This window comes from Zingiber officinale, chromosome 2A (assembly GCF_018446385.1).
Source record: "Zingiber officinale cultivar Zhangliang chromosome 2A, Zo_v1.1, whole genome shotgun sequence".
Taxonomy (NCBI): Eukaryota; Viridiplantae; Streptophyta; class Magnoliopsida; order Zingiberales; family Zingiberaceae; genus Zingiber; species Zingiber officinale.
This window is the reverse complement of record NC_055988.1, coordinates 161,426,505-161,446,688: the sequence shown is the minus strand read 5'-3', so window position 1 is coordinate 161,446,688 and position 20,184 is coordinate 161,426,505. Positions and strand designations below refer to the sequence as shown.

Genomic DNA, 20,184 nt, shown 5'->3' with positions numbered 1-20,184 from the left:
TGCCATCTACACTATTGAATTCACATTTATTCTACATGATGAAGTGAGTCGTTCGTCAGCATACAACAAAATAGTTGGGTTTTTTTTTTATTAAATAAGATATTAAATGACCAGATTCATATTCCACATTTTCTTTTGCAAAGAAGTCATTAATTATAATTTTTACGTAATTTAAAAGAAGACATGACTACGACATAGTAGACTATGATCATTAACACCAACTTTCAACCATTTTAATCCTTCAGTTCCTTTTCCATACGCAGCACGTGTCCACTTACCAGTATTCATCTAATAAATAAATAAAAAATATATATAATAAAAACACGGTAGCAGCACTCGAGCGAGCGCTATCCGTTAATCAGTTGGCGTTACCAGGACGAAGCGGTCTGTGGCACACATTTGACCTGTGAGCTCCAGCAAATCAAAGAGCGACGCGTGTGCGTTCAGGCGTTGGAAAGGGCCTCGATTTTGTTCCGGCGGAGCATCGTACTGGGGGTGTCTCCTCCTCTTCTCCCCGACGAGCATCGATTTTATTACTTCCCAAGTAATACACTACTCGCTGCTGCCGCCTGCCTGCCTGCCTGCTGCTTCTGCATTGGGGGGCGAGGTCGGTGGAGGAGGGAGGAAGTGATGGTGGTGGTGGTGGGGGTGGCGCACCCGATTCCCCTTATCTCATCCAACTTTCTCATGCCTATTTAATCCCCCGGAGGACGATGCGGATTCCGAAGAGGCCCCTCGCCGCCGTTCTTCGTTCTTCTTCTTATTCTGCCTCCTCCGTACTTCCTTTTCGCCCTACTGCTTCCTATCTTCCCGGAATAGGTCGGCAATCGCTCCTTTTGTTTTTCTTCTTCTTCTATTCCTTTGGAAGTTTGATTAGAAATGTCTTGGATTTGACTGGTCATGGTAGTTCCTAATACTCGGATTAGGGTACAGCCGGTCGGTGTCCAACGAGCCGATGGACGGGGTCGGAGTCGAGAAGAGGGAGGCCTCGGCGCTTGATTTGGGGCCTTGTGATGGGGCGGGCGACGGACGCGTTGGGAACCGCCGGATTTGGTCGTCGCGGGAGTGGGGACGGAAGATTACCATCGGGAAGCAGATCTTCTGCAACCGGTCGCTGAATATGAAGAACATCGTTGCGGTCGGCTTCGATATGGACTACACGCTGGCGCAGTACAAGCCGGAGACGTTCGAGTCGATGGCCTACGATGGGACTATCAAGAAGCTGGTCCATAATCTGGGCTATCCTAGTGAGGTTGTGCTTCTAAATTCTAGCTTTTTATTTCCTTTATTCTATGTGCTTTATCAAGATTATTGGTGAAATTCTACCGTTGCATTATGGAATTTGGGTAATTTTGCTGCAATGCCTTGTTCTTTTAAAAAGATGATGACTAGTTCCTGAATTAAAATCTTACTGGTTCTAGAGGGAATTGTACTATTTCTACAAATGAAAATGAAAATCTGTCAATCCACTTTTGTATGATATATTCATGTCTAGGCATGAGTTAGGGATCCAAGACGTAGGGACTCAAGGGAGAGTCTGAAATTAAGAGCTTATAAATCAGTGGGTAAAAAACATTCCTTTTGGTTGCAGTAGTAGATTTCTTATTTAATAACTTGGAAAGTCTGTTTTCTTACTTGTGGCAGTTTTTTCTCAATCTAATTCCTTAGATGAACTCTTTTAATTCATGTATGGTTGTGAGTTGCACGCTGATGCTAACAACTATATTTTTTGTTTCCTTTCCAAACTAACTTATGGTAAGTTTCTTGGTTTACGATCAGACCATTTTTCTTGAAATAGATGATAGATAAATCATTAGTTTATTGAAATTTGCATTCTCATTCTATTTATCCATCACACTTAAGTTCTCAAACTTGGAAGTTAGCCTCTTTTTATGCTTTTGGATTTTCAGTTCTCAATTTCAACTTTCTAGTGAGAAAAGATCTCTAGAGTAACACAAGAGAAGTAGAAAAGTTAAAATTTTAACTGAGTGGTACTTGTACAAGAGTTAAGCCTGAAAAGTTTGTGCTTCAGGGGAAAGTCAGGAAATAATAAAGGAAGTTAAATCCTTTACTTTCAAAATGAGTGTGGTTTTTTACTTGAGTAGGTAACCTTTTCAATTCTGCATAATCAAGAGAGTACTAGTGAAATTTAAAGACATGAATAACCATGCATTCATCTGTTACATTCTTTGTTACTTGGGAAACAGTAAGTGATTGAGTGAGAGGCTTTGCATATATCGATCCTTAAATCAAGAGGATGGCAAACATTATGTGGTAATAGAAGATTATACTTCCAGTTATGTATATTGTTAAGATGATTTAATAACTTTATTCGAGATCCTATTGCAGTATAGGTTTATTGTTGCAGTAGATTTAACTATCTAAAACAGGATAAACATTTACCTCACCTGTTTCCTAAAATCAATATATTTTGAAATATGAACAGTCACATTCTCCTTACCAGTAATTTCATTATTGTTAACCCTCCAAAAGGAAATGAATTTTGTAGTGAAGTACTAAATCAGATGTGAAAATTTTATTTGAGCATTAAGGATTCTAAATTAGACATGTGTGGCATGATTTTGTAGTCTATATTAAGTGAATTTAAGATGCTATAATCCTAAAACAAAATAGCTTTGGACTTCTTTTTAACTTGAGGCCATCTCTGTAGCTGAAATATAGTTTTCACTGATAGGTCAATCCATTTAGGTTTGCACATTTCATCCAATCTGACATAAATTAAGAATTAGAACTACAGTTGATTAGTAATATGGTACTTTAAATATTAAATTATATTAAGCTCTAGAGAGCTATTTTCTCATTAAGCCATTTCGTGCATTGCATTTCTAGTTTGAATCCAGTCCTTCTCTCTGGCCTTGGGTTGCGCAACATGATCTTAATGATGCTTGTCTGCAGAGCTGGCTTTGGGTGTTCAAGGTGGGGCTGTTGCATAGGGCTCCACCTTTTGCGGGCCCCAATTTTTTTTTTTAGTAAAGGCTAACAAAACAAGTTGGAGTTTCTCTTTCCTCACAACCATTTACTTTTCCCGAAAGTCAAAAAAATTTCCCCAAAATCTCTCAAACCCTCACCGTCGCTTTAAGCTGTCGGTCACTGAAAATTGAAAATTGAAAATTGATCACGGTTTTGGATAGAGCTTGGCTTGGGCTACACTTTGGTACCAAAATTGCACATAAATCCTTGACTCCAAGCTCAACTTGTCGCCCTCATCGTGTGTCTCCGTAGTGCACGCCACCTCGTTTGCTATTGCTGACCGTTGTGCAACCTAGGTCTGTGTCTTTTATGAGATTTTGAGTTGATTTCTGCCTTTAGGTAGTGAAATTCCAAGCCTGTTTTGTGAGGTGAGAAAAACCCGAGCTTGTTCTTTGATTTTGGTTCGAAACTTATGGGCTGTGGTTCATTCATTGCAATTGCATTTGTAGAAAGAAATTTTTTTAAATTGAAGTTGAAATCTTGTTTGAGATCAATCATGACCCAAATAAGATTGAATGCATTAGCTATGATTTCGATTGAGAGTGAGTTTCTTGAAAAACTTAATTATGAAAGATTGATCGATGACTTTGCATATATAGATGCAAGAAGATCAACTTTTCATAGCTAATTGTAATAGTTATTTTCTATTTTCTATGATGTAATGATATTAATTATTAACAATATGGAATATAAGGTTTTTCATTATTATAAATCTCAGTTTATGTGTTTTGTCAATGAAATTATTTTTATAACATCGATTTTATTAACGACTCAATTATTTCCATTCAAATACTAGATTCCCTAGTCAATATAAGTGGCTTTCTTGGCTTTAAACTTGGTCATCTTTGGGTTAAGGTATGTTTAAAATCTTCTACAATTTGTAACAGGAACAAAGTAGTTTCTTTCCTATTTAAGTTCAGTTCATTTTTTAATAACTTTACCGTAAAAGTTCAAAGTTCTTATGTGAGAGAATATTTGATCTTCAGTATGATTAAACAATATGTTTTATTCCCTGAATTCTGCAGTTGTTGGACTGGACGTTTGACTGGAAATACATGGTTAGGGGTCTAGTCGTTGACAAGAAGAAGGGCAATATCTTGAAGGTAGTACTTTAGATTTTTTCGACTTCAAAAGAAATAAGTTTTTGATTTAGATTTGATGATGCTACTCTGTGACATTTTGCATATATTTGAGTGCATATCCTTTGAGCTGTTTTTAAGCATGCAGTTATATCCTTGCTTCCTTGTCACAGCTTTTCTGTGTACATCTTGAACTTGCAATTTGTAGCTTCGCATTTTTATCTCTGCTGTTCATAGTATATACACACTTGCTGTTTCTGCAAGCATGGCTTTGCGAATGTGTTAAACATGTGGAGAATTGCATTCGTAGCAAGAATAGATTTGTTAATATATGTGATTATTTCTCATAGATTATGCATCCGTTATTGGAATACAGTTGTTTATATGTTAGCTTTCTTGGACCTCTGCAACTGAAAACCACACTACATAGTTGAACTCGATTTTCAAATTGTTTGCTGAAGAATTGTTGCAAGGATTGGAAACATTGGTGAACTACTTTGTGGAATGCGGTAGTTTTTCTAGGGAAGCCTGCCACCCTAGCTCACTGGACAACTGCAAAAGATCAAATTTTTTTATACTGTTCCGTGTATTGTTACAATGATTTTTCTATGAATTGCCTGTGCCATTCTTAACTGTATTGAACTTTTGGACTCTAATTTTATATAAAGGTTAGCCCAATTTACAGGGCTTCTACTGCAATAGCCTAGGGTTTATGATATGAAATCGAGCCTGTTGCTAAACTTGGATCAGAAATAGTTAGATACCCACCAAGGAATGGCACCTAATATCAAACTTCTCATGCAACCAGAGCACTCTTGTGATGCCTGACAAAACATCATGTCTCAAACTACTATTTGAACCATATCTTATGTCCTACTTTAAAGTATACCAAAAGACTTAATTTGCCATACTTCAATTCCTATTTATATGTCCTCATTGAAGAGGACATGTGCAATAGTAATTCATTATGGCAGTTTCATATTAAATTGTTAATGTCATTTTAGTTGTGCACCACTAATCTTCTATAAACAATTCGTGTGATAATTATTATTATTTTTTTTATCAGATGGACCGACACAAGTATGTAAAAGTAGCATACCATGGCTTCAAAGAGTTATCTAAAGAAGAAAAAGTTTCAACATATGGAAATACGTTAACTCGGGATTCCTTTGATGAGCCTGATTATGCTCTGATTGACACTCTTTTCTCCCTAGCTGAAGCATACCTGTTTGCCCAGCTTGTTGACTTCATGGATAAGAACCATGGAAAATTTCCTTTTGGCATGGAGTAAGTACCTGCCATCCTTGAGTAGTTATTTCTTGTTTCCAAAGTTGTTTCTTCTACCATGTCTTATTTCTTGATTGGCACTTTAGAAACCCAGCGGAAAAAGATGAACTTCTCCTTACTTTTTTTAATTGAAAATAAGAGAATTTATATACTTATACATGTTTGGATGTGTCGCATAATATTTATTAATCTGGAGAAAGCACCAGCCTTAATAATGATATAGTATAAATACTTCAAATAAATCAACATTAAGGAGACAGAAGTTTTTGTTCCATGGTGGAGACTTTGCTTCAGAATGACAGCGGCCTTTTAGTCAAACAAGCCTATTAACTACTTAGGTCTCTTCATCTCTTTACGTCTCTCTTTTATATTCTTTTTTACTTCCTTTTACTTTTTTCCTCATGTTTTAAGCTTCAAATGAATTACATTGGTTATTTCTCAGACCAATTGATGGATATCCATAGGCCTTGCCTTATCCTTGTTTGTTCCAGGTCAAGTTCTCTCTTATGCCCACTTTTTTGGCTTTTCATTTTAAATTTTATTTGATTATTTATTTATTTTTACTTTATTGTTCTATCTTTGATAGCTTGGAGAAAATTGGATCTGCTTTAGTCAATTCCAATAGTATCTTAGCCAAATCTAAATTGGAATTTGCCAATTTCGAAAACTGTGATCAAAAGTGGTGTCTAATGTTGACTTGGAGTGTTCATATAGGAGTATTAGGATGGATAGATAGGAGTTCAAGTATCATGGAGAGTCACGAATATTTTCCTTTTAGAGAGAGATTTGTTAGTTTTTTTTTTTTTCAGTTAACCAAGTCAAGTATCGTCGAACTTGGGGTGATCGGCTTGGTCCCACGGAAGTTTTCCACCAGCCACTAGGGTAAGTCGGGAAGCGCTCATGGCTGTGCGATCGACGGCCCACAAGCCTAGTATCCCTTGGTTGTGCGTCTCATTTGGAGGAAAATTTTTTGCAAATGCACTTTAGCTGAGAATCGAGCCGTGACTGTCTGTGTGATAATTGGGCGCCCTTCCACTGCACTATAGCCCTCAGGGCTTGTTAGTTTCTTATTTGATATGATGGAATAATGCCCATTAAGTTTATTAACTGCTTCTGAATGACCTTGTAGATTTTACATATTTGTTATTTGAAATGCACTTTTTATCTTCTATGGAAAGATGTCTTCACTGGGGATCTAATTTTACTTTTAACAATTATTTAGGATACTAAAAATATAGTGTATCATTTTTTCAGTTTCTTGTCTTTTCTTTTGGTAAGTTCTAGATTTTTGGGTTTGACATTCATAATATATCATTCTAAAACAGCTACATTCGAATGTATAAAGATGTAAGGGCTGCAGTTGACTTGTGCCATCGAGATGGAACTTTGAAGCAAATGGTCGCAAAGGATCCTGGAAGGTAGCTGATATTTTAATAATTCAATTTTAGTTTGTAGTTTTACCATTACTCGTTACTTATGAAATTGAGAGATGTTACTGATGTAGTGCACCACACCTTCGTATATCATGTGTTGACTTCGGTTATCCTTAGCATCTTAGATTATGCTCTAAGATTATTCCCTCATCATATATGACATGAAAACTTAATGTTTTGGATTCTTAGGTACATTAATGAAGATAGACTGATTGTTCCTCTGCTCAAAATGCTTCGAGACTCAGGCCGTTCTACTTTTCTGGTCACAAACAGGTATCCTCAATTGCAAAAGTGGAGATGAGTGTAAATAATTGTCCTTGGTAGTTTTCAGATTCAAATCATTTATACATGTCTTTAACTTCAAGCATAAGCTCAATTGACATGAAATGCCAGGACAAACATAAGATGAGATAAGTTAGCTCTAGCAAACCGTTAGTATAAGTAGGACAAATGCTTAAATGTTCTTCCTATTGGGGTATCAGTCCTCAGCAAAAAAAGATGTCAATGCTATGCTAGTTGTGCTGAGCCTTGTGCCAAACCCTATGTAGAGCCCTAAACCCTAACAATTGCAAAAGAAATTCCTAACTTCAAAAAGGGACATCTACATTATATATATATATATATATATATATATATATATATATATATATATATATATATATATATATATATATATATATATATATATATATATATATATAATTGTGGACATCACTTGCATATACTTCCATAATGGGTTCTCAATTCAACTAAGATACATAGATAGCTCTTAAAACATAAATTACTAGCAACCTTTGGTACTGGTCATACAGTTTGGAATTTATTCTTCAAAGAAAATACCTAACAAATACGAAAACTAAATTGGAAGATCTTCGGATTGTACTTTCATTGTCTCGAGCTGGCTCACTAGTCTCATTCGTCCCATTATTTGAAAACGCTAAAATCTACGAGTCGAGAGACTCAGCATATTTAAAATTGTGTTATACAATAGTTAGCGCCTATAATCTATTGTACTAAGGGACACATGCTAGGTAAATTAGGACTTGACTGTTGGCATAAGCATAAGCATCGACATAAGCAGAAGAACATAAACATAAGCATAAACATATAAATAGGTTTAAGCATGAGAATAAACATTATCATAAGCTTGTATATAGCATAGGCATAAACATACTTGCATGACATAGACATACATATTAGGGATGAGCATAAACATGATCATATATACACCTATCATCAGCATAACTCGAACATAGGCATAATCATAATCATAAACATAATCATAATCATGTATATAAGCATAGATATAAGCATTCACATGAACATAAGCATGACCATAAGCCTTCATGATTTAGCGTGCTCCCCGGATGTGTGCCCCCGGATTATACCATTGTCTTATACATGAAGTTAACTGATTTCTTAGGTATCCTTCTTGGATCCTTCTTAAGTTGGATTCTCAAACCCCTCTACTTTGGTAAGGTTCATTGGACCCTTCTTAAGCCGAATTCCCAAACCTCTTTTGTTTTGACAAGGTTCATCGGACCCTTCTTAAGCCGGATTCCCAAACCTCTTTTGTTTTAGTAAGATTCACCTGACCCTTCTTAAGCCGGATTCCTAAACATCTTTTGTTTTGGTAAGATCATCGGACCCTTCTTAAGCCAGATTCCCAGAACTCTTTTGTTTTGGTAAGGTTCACCGGACCCTTCTTAAGCCGGCTTTCCAAACATCTTTTGTTTTGGTAAGGTTCACCAGACCCTTAAGTCGGATTCCCAAACATATTTTATTTTGGTAAGGTTCACCGGACCCTTCTTAAACCGGATTTCCAGACCTCTTTTATTTTGGTAAGGTTCATCAGACTCTTCTTAAGCCAAATTCCTTACCCGTTCCCTTCATTTTGGTAAGAATTCCGGACCCTTCTTAAGATGAATTCCTTACTCGCTCGCTACAATCAATTTGCACTATCCTTCTTTTGATTTCACACAATTCAATTTACGTCTAATAGCAAATTAATACCTTATCAACTTCTTAACCACCTTTCCTCAAACAAAGTCAACATGTTCTATTAAATCTCTATGTAGAAATCATGGGTTAACCAATTTAGTTGATCAACTTGATCAACTTGTTATTAAATAAATTAACAATTTAATCAATAATTAGGTTAATCAACTCATTAATCGAGTTAAACGTTATTCATTAAACTTATCAATAATTACTCGTTCATGCAACTAACCTTGTAGTTATTCTTAATTACCTTTAATCAATCAAGTATCATTTAATTAATCCACCAATCCTTGATTAATTTACTAAAGTTAATAGATTAAATCCTATTTGACTTATAAATTACTGAATATTAAACAATTAATCAATTTGGGAATTAATTAATCTACCTATCAACTAATTCATTTACACTCTAATCAATCTACTTAGGGGGTGATTGGTTTAGGGGAATAGGAGTGGGGAATGAGAATTCTTGATTGTCATTGTTAATGTTTGGATTATAGGAATAGGAATACAAATAAGGGAATGAATCCTTGAAATTGGGTAATAACTCATTCCCATGTACCTCCCCTTCAATGAGGCATTACCCTATTTTCTCTCTCCTTAATCTCTTCTATTACACTCTCTTTCCTCTTTTTTCTCATTACACTTTCTCTCTCATCATACTTTCTCTCTCCTCAATCTCTTCCATCGCACTCTCTTCCTTCTTTTTTTCTCATTATACTTTCTCTCTCCTCAATCTCTCTCATCACACTCTTTTTTTTCTTTTTTTCTCATCACACTTACGCTCTCATCACACTTTCTCTCTCCTCAATTTCTCTCATCACACTCTCTTTTCTCTTTTTTTCTCATAACACTTTCGCTCTCATCACATTTTCTCTCTCCTCAATCTTTCTTGTCACACTTCCTCCTTTTTTCCCTCAACACACTTTCTTTCTCATCATACTTTCTCCCTCATCATACTTTCTCTCTCCTCAATATCTCCCATCACACTCGTTCTTTTTTTTTTCTCATCATTCTTTCTCTCTCACCATACTTTCTCTCTCCTCAATCTCCCTCATCACACTCTCTCTCCTCATTTTTTCTCATTACATTTTTTGTCTCTTCATCCTCTCCCATCATACTTTCTCTCACATCATATTTTCTCTTTCATCTTCTCTCATCATGCTCTCTCCTATCACACTCTTTTTTATTATTTTCTCTCTTCACACTTTTTCTCTCTTCATTTTTTCTCATCGCACTTTCTCTCTCTTCATTCTTTCTCATCACACTTTCTCTTTCATCATACTTTCTCTCTCCTTTCATTATATTTTTCTCTCACATTCATCTTTCTCTCACATATAATTTTTTGTCTTATTTTCCTTTAAGGGTAAAAAAGGAAATTTTGATTTATTCCGTTAGAAAATATGCAACTAACCAAACATTGCTTTTAAGAGTGATATCCATGCTCATATCCATTCTCATTCCACAATACAATGATTCCCATTCCGATTCCTATTCCTAGGAAAGAACTAAACGCCCCCTTAAATCAATTTAATCAGTTAATCAGTCAAATTATTAATGGATTAATTAATATATTAATTGGTCCATCAATTAACTCATTAATCAATCTTTTGATTTAATCCAATCATTCAACCTATTAAAGAATTAATTATCGTATAATATACGGATGAATTTATTCAATTAATTAATAGCTATCAAATTAATTACTTAAATAATCACTAATGAAATTAATAATTTATTAATCCTTTAATTTATTAATTAATTAATGGATTATTTAATCACAATAATCAAATTTTAATTAACATAGTTAATCGATTAAATCAAACAATTATTCATTCTCTAACCTTATTAGTCAGTAAATCAATTAACTAACTAATAAATTATTTAACCCAATTAATTAATATCATTAACAAGATAATCTAATAATTAATCAATCAATGGCATAATTAATTTGCTTTCAATTAATTCCACCAAATATTCTACCAATCATTCAATCTATTCATGAATCAATCCCATTATTTAATCATTAAATTGATTTCCCTAACTTAATCAATATTTAGTCGATTAATCAATCAACCATTAAAAATCCTAATTTAACATATTCCTACCCGATTATCAAACATGATTACTTTCATAACATGTTAAAACCCTAACTGACATTAATAAATGTATAAAGTTATTATGATAAGAATTAAAAAGAAACATAAACATTAACCTAGAATCCAAAATTCACACATATTACTTATAACATTATTAAGATAAGAAGTAAGAGGACACATACACATTCCTAAACTTAATCCGAAACTTATCAAAAACCTAGAACCCGAAATCTACATAGAGCACCCAAGAACTACAGGATCCGAATTCCACAAGACATAGAAACTAATTAAAGCATTAACAAAGCAGGGAACATGCCTTCAATCTTTAGCTACGAACTTTTTCTTCTTTGTCTTCCCTTGGAGCTCTAGAACCAGTGGAGAACAATGGGGAGGGGAGCTTCTTAGAGCCGGTGGAAAACATAAGGAGATGGAGCTTTTGGAGGTAGGGTTTTTTAAAGCAGTTAGAAGCTTAGGACTTGGTCTCTCTTTTCCTTCTTCTACAAGAAACATTGAACCTAGTCCTATTAAAATTATCACATAACAAATTTAAGAAAACATCTAAATTTTATCATACTAAGTGATATAATTTTTTTATATAAAAATTTATATTCATGCTTTTATCTACATACTAAGTCTTATAACTTTTATAATGCTAAGTGCGGCCCAACTGGCGGCCTAACTGGCGACTCCTTATGTCGTCGACCGACGACCCTCGGCCGTGCCGTTACTCACTAGGTCTTCCCATCCCCGACCAGTGGATTTTTGGCTACCAGGATTCATAAACTCTAGTACTTAGCCTGGAGGTCTAGAGTTCGAATCCCGGGGAAGGCAAAAATCCACTAGCCAGGGGTGGGAAGACCTTGTGAGTAACGGCACATGCCCGAGGGTCGTCGGTCGACGACATAAGGGTTGCCAGTTGGGTCTTTATATAAAAATTTATATTTCTATGTTATATAAATTTTTATATACACACTAAGTCTTTATAAATTTTTGTTCATAATAAAAATTTATATGCATGGTTATATAAATTTTTATATGCATATTAAGTCCTATAAATTTACATAAAAAATTATTCACATAGGTTATATAAATTTTTATATATTTACTAAGTCATATAAATTTATATAAAAATGTATATACATGGGTTATATAAATTTTTATATACACATTTGGTTTTTAATTAAATTCTATACATATTTATATTCACCCGTCTTCTTAATTGATCAATTCAAATTTCATAAATGTAAGCTAACTTAATTAATTAAATATAACTAACTCCATCTATTTAAATTAATAAATTCTTAATTAAATCAAATAAATCTCCTCAATTAAATAATTTTGAATTCTAATTAAATTGCAATTAATCCAATAAATCTCCTTAATTAAATACATCCGAATTCTAATTAAATTGCAATTTAACTCAATAAATCCCCTTAATTAAATAAGTGGTCTCAGACACTACAAGATGAATTACATGGAATATGAGGATGGTGGCATCAATCCATTTTGCATGATGCTTGGTGGGCAAAATGATAAGTTTTACATATGTCAATCGACTTGGAATCATCTTTAAACCATGAGTAGGACTGTAGGTAAAAGATTAGTTTAGATATTTTATTGATATTGCCAACTAGCAGAGGATGGGATAAGAGGTATAATGATTATGATACATATCTGGGATGATAAGAGTTAGTGTAGTTGTTAGACTTTTTGAATTTGAGGATGGTGGCATTTAGACATTCTGCAAGATACTTGGCGGACAAATTGATAAGTTTTGCCTGTGTCAATTGACTTGCAATCATCTTAAAAACATGAGTAGGACTGTAGTTAAAAGATTAGTTTAGATATTTCACTGATATTGCTAACTAGGAGAGGATGAGATAAGAGGCATAATGTATCTGGGATGATAAAAGTTAGTGTAGTTATTAGACTTTTCTTATTTGGTTTTCTAGAATACAACGACAACAACAACAACAACCAATTTTTTATCCCACTAAGTGAAGTCGACTATATGGACCCTCCTACACCATTTGGTTTTCTAGAATATAAATGGATTTTTTTATTAAGTTGGATAACAAGGCCTTTGAAATGCTGATGGTTTTATTCATTCCTTTTAATTTGGATTTCTCATTCATTGACATTTGAGGTTTTTCTCATTGCATAAGGAGTCTTTTGAGAATCCATTAATTGCCACAAACAAGATCAGTTCTTGCTAGTTCTAATGAACGTTAACTACATGATTACTGAATTGCAGCTTGTGGGATTACACAAATGTGGTTATGAATTTCCTTTGTGGGAATTATAAATTGGATGATGACCATGATGGAAACTACAGCTGGCTTGTAAACTTTGATGTGGTTATTACTGGCAGGTAGGAATACATATTGATATAATTTAATGATAGATTATGTGGATTTTTGCAATCTAGCTGTAGCATAATGTACTGGTTGTTGAATTACTTAGCTCAAAGCCAGGCTTCTTTCACGAAGAAAATCGTGTAAATCTTTTTGAAGTTGAACCGGAGTCTGGAATGCTTCTTAATACTGATAATGGGATTCTAGTTCCTCAGGCTAGTAACATGCCTTTCCCTCCTTTTTCATATTTGTATATATTTTTATATTTAAATTTGTACCTGTACAGGTAGGGAATACTTCACCACGACTACCACCTACACACTTGAATAGAACTTGTCGGGTTTTTCAGGTAAATCTCATTCTTAAATAGGATTTAGGAGAGTGGATGAGTTTTTCCAATATCTTGGCTGCTTTATTAAAATATTATGATATTTATCCTAATTTCTTGGTAATTTAATTTGATTTAGAGATTGTTATTTTGACTTCAATTTTCAGGGAGGTAATGTTGCACATCTACATAAGCTTCTCTCAATAGCTTCAAGTTCACAGGTGCCTAATTCATTACTAATGTGAAATAATATTTTTTGTTACATGGACGAATTCTTGACGAACTATAACTAAAAGCTATTCGAGACTTACTTTAGTATTTCCATTACTCCATTTTATTTAATATAATTTGGTTGAGGCTTTGGTTATTCAATAAGCTAATTGCATGGCATATGCTTCCCTACTATTATGTTGTTGAATGTGAAATTTTACTAAACCATATGCACTGATGATCTTTCCTCAACCACAATATTTTTTGGTATTAATAGGTTCTTTATGTGGGAGACCATATCTATGGAGATATTTTACGCAGCAAGAAAGTTCTTGGTAAGTAATTTCTATCCAATTGCATAGTTTATTTCATGTTCTTTAGTTTTCTTCTTATATTCTTCATTTATTATGTCTCGAATATTGTAACTGACTATCTTAATTTAGGAGCACATTGTTCTTTGTGAAATCCAATACATTCTTCTTTGTTAAACTCAGACCATTTTAACTTGACATCTAAATTGATTTTAGTCATTTTAGTCTCAATCAATTCTATCTTATACCATAAACTACCTATACATCTATATGCCTACTCTATCACCTACTGGGGTAGGGCCAAGGGAAATAAACAAGAAACCACTATGACAATAACTTTGAAAACAAATCTTTTTACCTAGCGCCTTGAGTCCATTTGTCTGTCTCACCTACTACTTAGCAAATACCTTAACTGACATGTATTTTGGTGTTGGTAGTTGCTTCCTCTAACCTATAACATTGAGGACAGTACTAGTCCTGCCTATGATGGCCTCATGCTTTGTGGTGCCTTGAGTAGGAGACACTTGTTAGTCTGATGTTCAATCCTATTACAGAAATAGCATAATCTCTCACCAAATGAGTAGGGCTTTGATATATGGTCGACATTTATATGTAGAAAACAACAGTGTGCACCCTTTGGAGTGTGAGATTCGTTAATTCAAGCCTACTATGAAGGTCATGATAATCTTGAATTGCCATCTATTCCACTCTAGAATTCATTATGGAAAGATTCACTAGAAAACTTTTCTTGGAATGAGATTTCTGGCTCTCTGACTGCCCTTCACCTTGTTGAAGTTTCTCTTTCAGTCTAATCTTTTTTCGCTCCCAAGTAATCTGTGTTCTACTGGCTTTAATCTGTATAGCCAAGGCAACCATTTGCTGGTAGGTAGTAATCAATACAGAAAGATGATCTTCGATGGCAAAGTCTGGGCCTCAGATAAGGCGTGCTCAGTTTGTAACTACCAACCTCAAGATGAACTCCTTTAATCCCTCAAAACTAGATACATGTTCTACTACATTGCAAGGTCCTTGTTTATATGCATAAATTTGTGGTTGTAAATTTCATCAAAAGGTCTATGGGTAGAGCACACTATGGAAGGACTCTTGAAATGCTACCCATGTGATAATCATTTGTCCAGATCTTTAAGTGCCTCATGATGTTCCATGGTAGCTCTATCAAAATAGTTAGTAGCAAATGAACCTGCTCATCTTTCAAATAGTAAAACACTTTGAAAGCATCCTTTTTGTTGTCAAAACATTTGCAAACCTTCAATGAGTTGAACTTTTCCTTGAATGACCCAAACTTTCTAGGCAATTTCATGAAGCTGATAATTCATTCATGCACTGTTTGTCCTCCCATAATAACTGTTGGAGCACTACAAGAGTCAAAAAGAGATTAGAAGATTATGCAATCTCAATTGGCACCTTTGAAAAAATTTATAAATAGAACCTCTTTTTCTCTAGTTTAACATGTGCCTCGATAAGTGTTTGCTTCACAATCTTGAGAGGTTTCTTAACTGCAACTTGGAATGACACTGGCTCCATGATCTCGAGTAGTGGTGGCTCCACCATCATCATGAATTGTAGTATGTGCATACCTAACAACAAGCTCCCTCTTAAGCACCATATATTGACACGACAAAAGATCCAAATAATAAAACAAAATTTCAATCTCAATTTCAACACTAATACTTGTGCTCTTAAGGTATTTGTAGAATTTGATATGTCAAAACCAGCTCACAATCAAAAACTTCTTGAAAACACTGTAAATTTATATGATAAGTTCCGAGTAGAAAATTTAGGTCATCATTGAAGTTTTCAATTAAAATGACTCAATCAATTAAATCCACAGGAAACAAATACTTTTTTATTTTTAGTCCAAACAAAGTTGATTGACCTTGCCTTACTACATCCAAATTGTCATGCCTAAGGTGACTCTCCATGGTTATTGGTATGGCATGGAACTGAACTGATGATGGCTGCATGACAATGTCTTTAACACTTGCTAAGCATGAGAAAACCATACACCATGATTAAAATCATAAGAAATATTTGAATATTAACAATCATGTCCACTAAAACACACCATAATAAATCTGTTAAATAAAACTAAAACTGCGTAGAAATATCTATTATCAAGTTCTTAATCAAAAGCATGAAAAAACAATACACTATAATTAAAATCAAAAGCAGAAATTTAGATCATATGACCATGTTTAAAGACGACCAACAGTTTATATAGTTATACTAGTTGACTCATATAAAGTTTAAGTTATATAGGGTACATGGAATCTAAGAAAACTCTTATTAGCATAATTTTAAAATATTTTTTGTATATTACTAGCTCTATACACATTTAGTTGACAATAGTTGAGAGTAACATGACTTGATACTGCCGATAAGCATGCTTTATCTGTCTGATTGTAGGAGCAACTTATTCACTCCATCCTACTAAGGTCTCTTCTAAAATCAACCATATTTTGAAAGCTCAAGGGCTCCTTCAGACAATAATCTACACAGGAAAAGTTTGAAATTTGAATTCATTCCTAATGTTTCTAGGTCTTGTTAAACAAATAAATTGAGCATAAATGTGATTATTTAAGTTCAGTAATATTTATGGCCTCTTTTTTTCTAAAATATTGTTCCTAAATGAATACAAACTAATAACTGAATTTTTAACTGATGTAGGCTGGAGAACTATGCTTGTTGTTCCAGAACTTGAAAAAGAGGTTGAGCTTCTTTGTCAGTCAAGGGAAATGCGTAAGGTATTTGAAATATTTGTTTCTTATAGTTCATAAAACACATTTGGTATGGCCGACTCATTTTTAGATAGATAAATTAATATTGTTTATAAAATTTCAGATTTTCTTGTGTGCTATTTTTTTTTATTAATTTTACAACATCAAAGGTATCAAGTTTTGGATGGTATGAATCCTAGTCTATGCTTCGTCGGGATATTAGTATTACAGGACATTAGACTCTACATCTAACACCTTTATACTAGGGATTAAGCTGCCGAGCCATAACAACAAGCACGAGTGGAATTTACCATTTCGCCTGCTGACCGACATCGAAACACTTTGGCATCAACATCGACAGAGAACCAGTTTTCTCCTTGTAAAACTCTGTCGATCCCATGCAACCTAGCTGCAGGCTCTCTCGAGGTTGTGATGGCCTCGTGGTGGCCTCGCCTGGCCACAAGGCCGCTACCGCTTGATTCTTAGAATGCTGCTACTTTGTGCACAAGCTCATAGCAATGCTTTGTTGGTGTTGGGTGTAGCAGCGGTTTTTAAATTTTTAACATTCAATAAATGTCATGTTAGATTTAGCTGGCATTGGCCTCCTATTGCTTATCCAACTTTTGAAAATTTAAGAATGATAGTAAACAAACCTACTCGATGATCTTTCTGACCTTAAGTATATTTTCCAGACAAAATCTTTAGAAACAATTGGAAGAAAATTGCTTTTGCTTTTGCTAGTGTCTTTAAATGAAATTTCGAAGTCCAATTTGTTTCATTGTATATAGAACCCTGTTAAGTCTAAGAAAGCAGAAGCTAATGAGGTCTAGAAATTATGGTAAAATGAAGTAGCAAGTAGCTAGATGCCGGTAGTAGAGCTATTTCAGATTGAAGCAAGAGCACAACTGCACAAGTATTTCATGGCATGAAAGTTTCATTTTATGCATATGAATTACAATCAATGGAGAAAATGCATACCTTTATTGTTTATTCTTGTACCAATTTCATGATGTTTAAGCTGATAGATACCATATTGTTGGGTTTTCTCATCATTGATGTACTGAGAAATCTTCCAGATGAGGTTATTAATCTTGCATTAGTGGGAGCTTTGAATTCTTCTGTGCTATTGATACCTCTTCTCCACCCAGTAGCATACCCAAGTTCATTAATTTGTAATTTTATGTCCAGATGCTGCGACAGTTGAGGATAGAGACCGACCTTATTGAGGACAAAATTCATCATCTCAAGTGGTCTCTCAAGTACAAAATTCATTTGATTCTATCCTCTATTCTTGACTGTTTGTAGATTAACTAAACAACTCTGTGAATCTAGTTTATTTGTGTGCTTCAATCAAGGTCATTTTTCCATTTCAGGTTTGATATTTTTGATGCCAATCGGAAACAGTGTTTGTCAAATGAACTTGATAAACTGGAGGTGAGTAGTAAATGCAAAGTAATAACTGGAAATACATTATAGAATTCATTGAATTTGGCATTTGCTCTCAAACTTCAAATACTTTTTCTGTGCTTTTGCTGGACACAACTAGTAAGGTCTTTGGTTTCAAGTTTTATTATTAGATAAAAGGGGAAAAAATGCATAAAATGCACAAGAAAACTTGTCAAAGCAAAGCATTATGAATAAGTTGTCATCTGAATTATGAGAATTGCTCTCTTTTAAATTTAGAAATTCATGATTTGTGCATCCATTTAACAAGTTGATTAGGCTGTTAGTGAAAGCTCTTATTGATTTTTTTTTTTGTAGTCCTTATAATTCATTCCAGTATATAATATTTTTCATCACTTTTCAATTTTTCTCAATCGCCTATCTCTTTTCATCAAAGTGTGTTACCATTTCCATTGTTTTATATAGATCTAAACTAGACTATGGACATCCCTGTCATGACTCTTCTTCCTAATTTCTAACTTGACAATACAACTGATCCTTTTTCTGCAAGAACACTTACCTGATTTTTCTCTGGAGCCTTGCTCCAGTCTACCTCTTTTTCTTATCTGATATATTCGTCCAATATTTTATAATTTGTACATTGCATGAAGAGTTACCACCTTCAATGATCTCTGACTTGGCAAAAAATGTGCACGTTGCATAATGTAATAATTATGAGCTTTTCATGATAAGCTGGCTCGTCTCCTTTGATTCTTTTTGTTTATTTGCTAGATACAAAGGGAGAAAGTTCGTCGTCTCCATCAAGATGCCCAGAGGGAATTTCATCAAAAAGTAAATAACCAATTTCTGTCAAACTGTAGAGATATAGATTGCGAATGCTTACCTTGAACAAAAACAATTAGATTTAATTTTCTAGAAAACAAAATGAGTTTGATGTTATTAGCTATGCTGTGTTTTATATTCCTTTATTATAGAATCCAGAAACAAACCGTGTTCAGCATGTTTGAGCTTTCATGAATGTTTAGGAATTGAACGATCCCTGAAGGATGAGTGTATTCCCATAGCTTAGTACAAATGGAACTTCCAGAAAGATATGAAAACAGAAAGATATTAAAAAAAAAAATAATCTTTTTTCAACTGTTTAAATAGGGCCTTGATTTCTTTGTCATGTTTGTGTTCTGTTCTATGATGCAGTTTCATAAAGTATGGGGGCAACTTATGAAAACTGGTTACCAAAATTCACGCTTCTCGCATCAGGTATCTTCCTGCAAACTCGTGACTTCTGGAGCATCTTTTTTTTTTTTTTTTCAAACATTCTGGTACTTGATTTCTCAGAAGGCCAATGTTAATGTATCTTTCTGCAGGTAGAGAGGTTTGCATGCTTATATACAAGCCAAGTGACAAACTTGGGATTATACTCTCCTGACAAATACTACAGAACAAGTGAAGATTTCTTGCCTCATGAAATTGATATTGTTGGACTCTGATAAATTTGTGCCGCTGCAATGCTCTGACTTGGGGATGAAAGGCGCCTTTTGAAATTGAGAATGCTTCAACAAGAATCCATGAAGCATTTATTTTCTTTGAAATATTTCTAACCAAATGTGGAAAGAAGTATATCTTGAAATATGAAATCAAAAGGCAACATCATTTCCTGTAATACTTATCTAAAAGAATTGATAGAACATCCACGGTTGTCCATAATGCTACAAGGGTATAAGAAATGTTGAAGAAAAGTTTAAAACCCAAACTCTGCAAAAATGCTTTTACTCAATATACTTCCTTGTCATTATCCAAGCTCTTATTGTAAAAATTAAATGTCAATTATTGTGGTTAGGCTTCAACATATGTAGGTGACCCACCCACAAAAGTCTCAACAATGTTTGATTTAGTAGAAGTGGAAAGTGGTCGAGTGAGATATTTAGGTAGGTCTATTTGTCCTGAATTGG

The 20,184-nt window shown here is 34.2% G+C and overlaps 1 protein-coding gene across 4 annotated transcripts; it reads left to right on the top strand.

Annotated features, from left to right (window-relative positions):
• Window positions 1–531: 531 nt before the first annotated feature.
• On the top strand, window positions 532–19,939 carry LOC122042949 (5'-nucleotidase domain-containing protein 4-like). Of its 4 annotated transcripts, none has more exons than XM_042603354.1 (17): window positions 532–819; window positions 927–1,252; window positions 4,017–4,094; window positions 5,137–5,357; window positions 6,683–6,775; window positions 6,980–7,063; window positions 13,145–13,261; window positions 13,354–13,459; window positions 13,531–13,593; window positions 13,740–13,793; window positions 14,060–14,117; window positions 16,782–16,858; window positions 18,020–18,090; window positions 18,205–18,265; window positions 19,007–19,066; window positions 19,430–19,492; window positions 19,600–19,939. In XM_042603354.1, the coding sequence occupies exons 1-17, from the start codon at window positions 714–716 to the stop codon at window positions 19,720–19,722; spliced, it is 1,761 nt and encodes a 586-aa protein (XP_042459288.1). In that variant the 5' UTR covers window positions 532–713; the 3' UTR covers window positions 19,723–19,939. The 4 variants fall into 4 exon arrangements, with proteins under 4 accessions (XP_042459288.1, XP_042459289.1, XP_042459292.1 ...); XM_042603358.1 differs by having other exon boundaries at window positions 533–819; window positions 934–1,252; XM_042603357.1 differs by having other exon boundaries at window positions 533–819; window positions 908–1,252.
• Window positions 19,940–20,184: the final 245 nt, after the last annotated feature.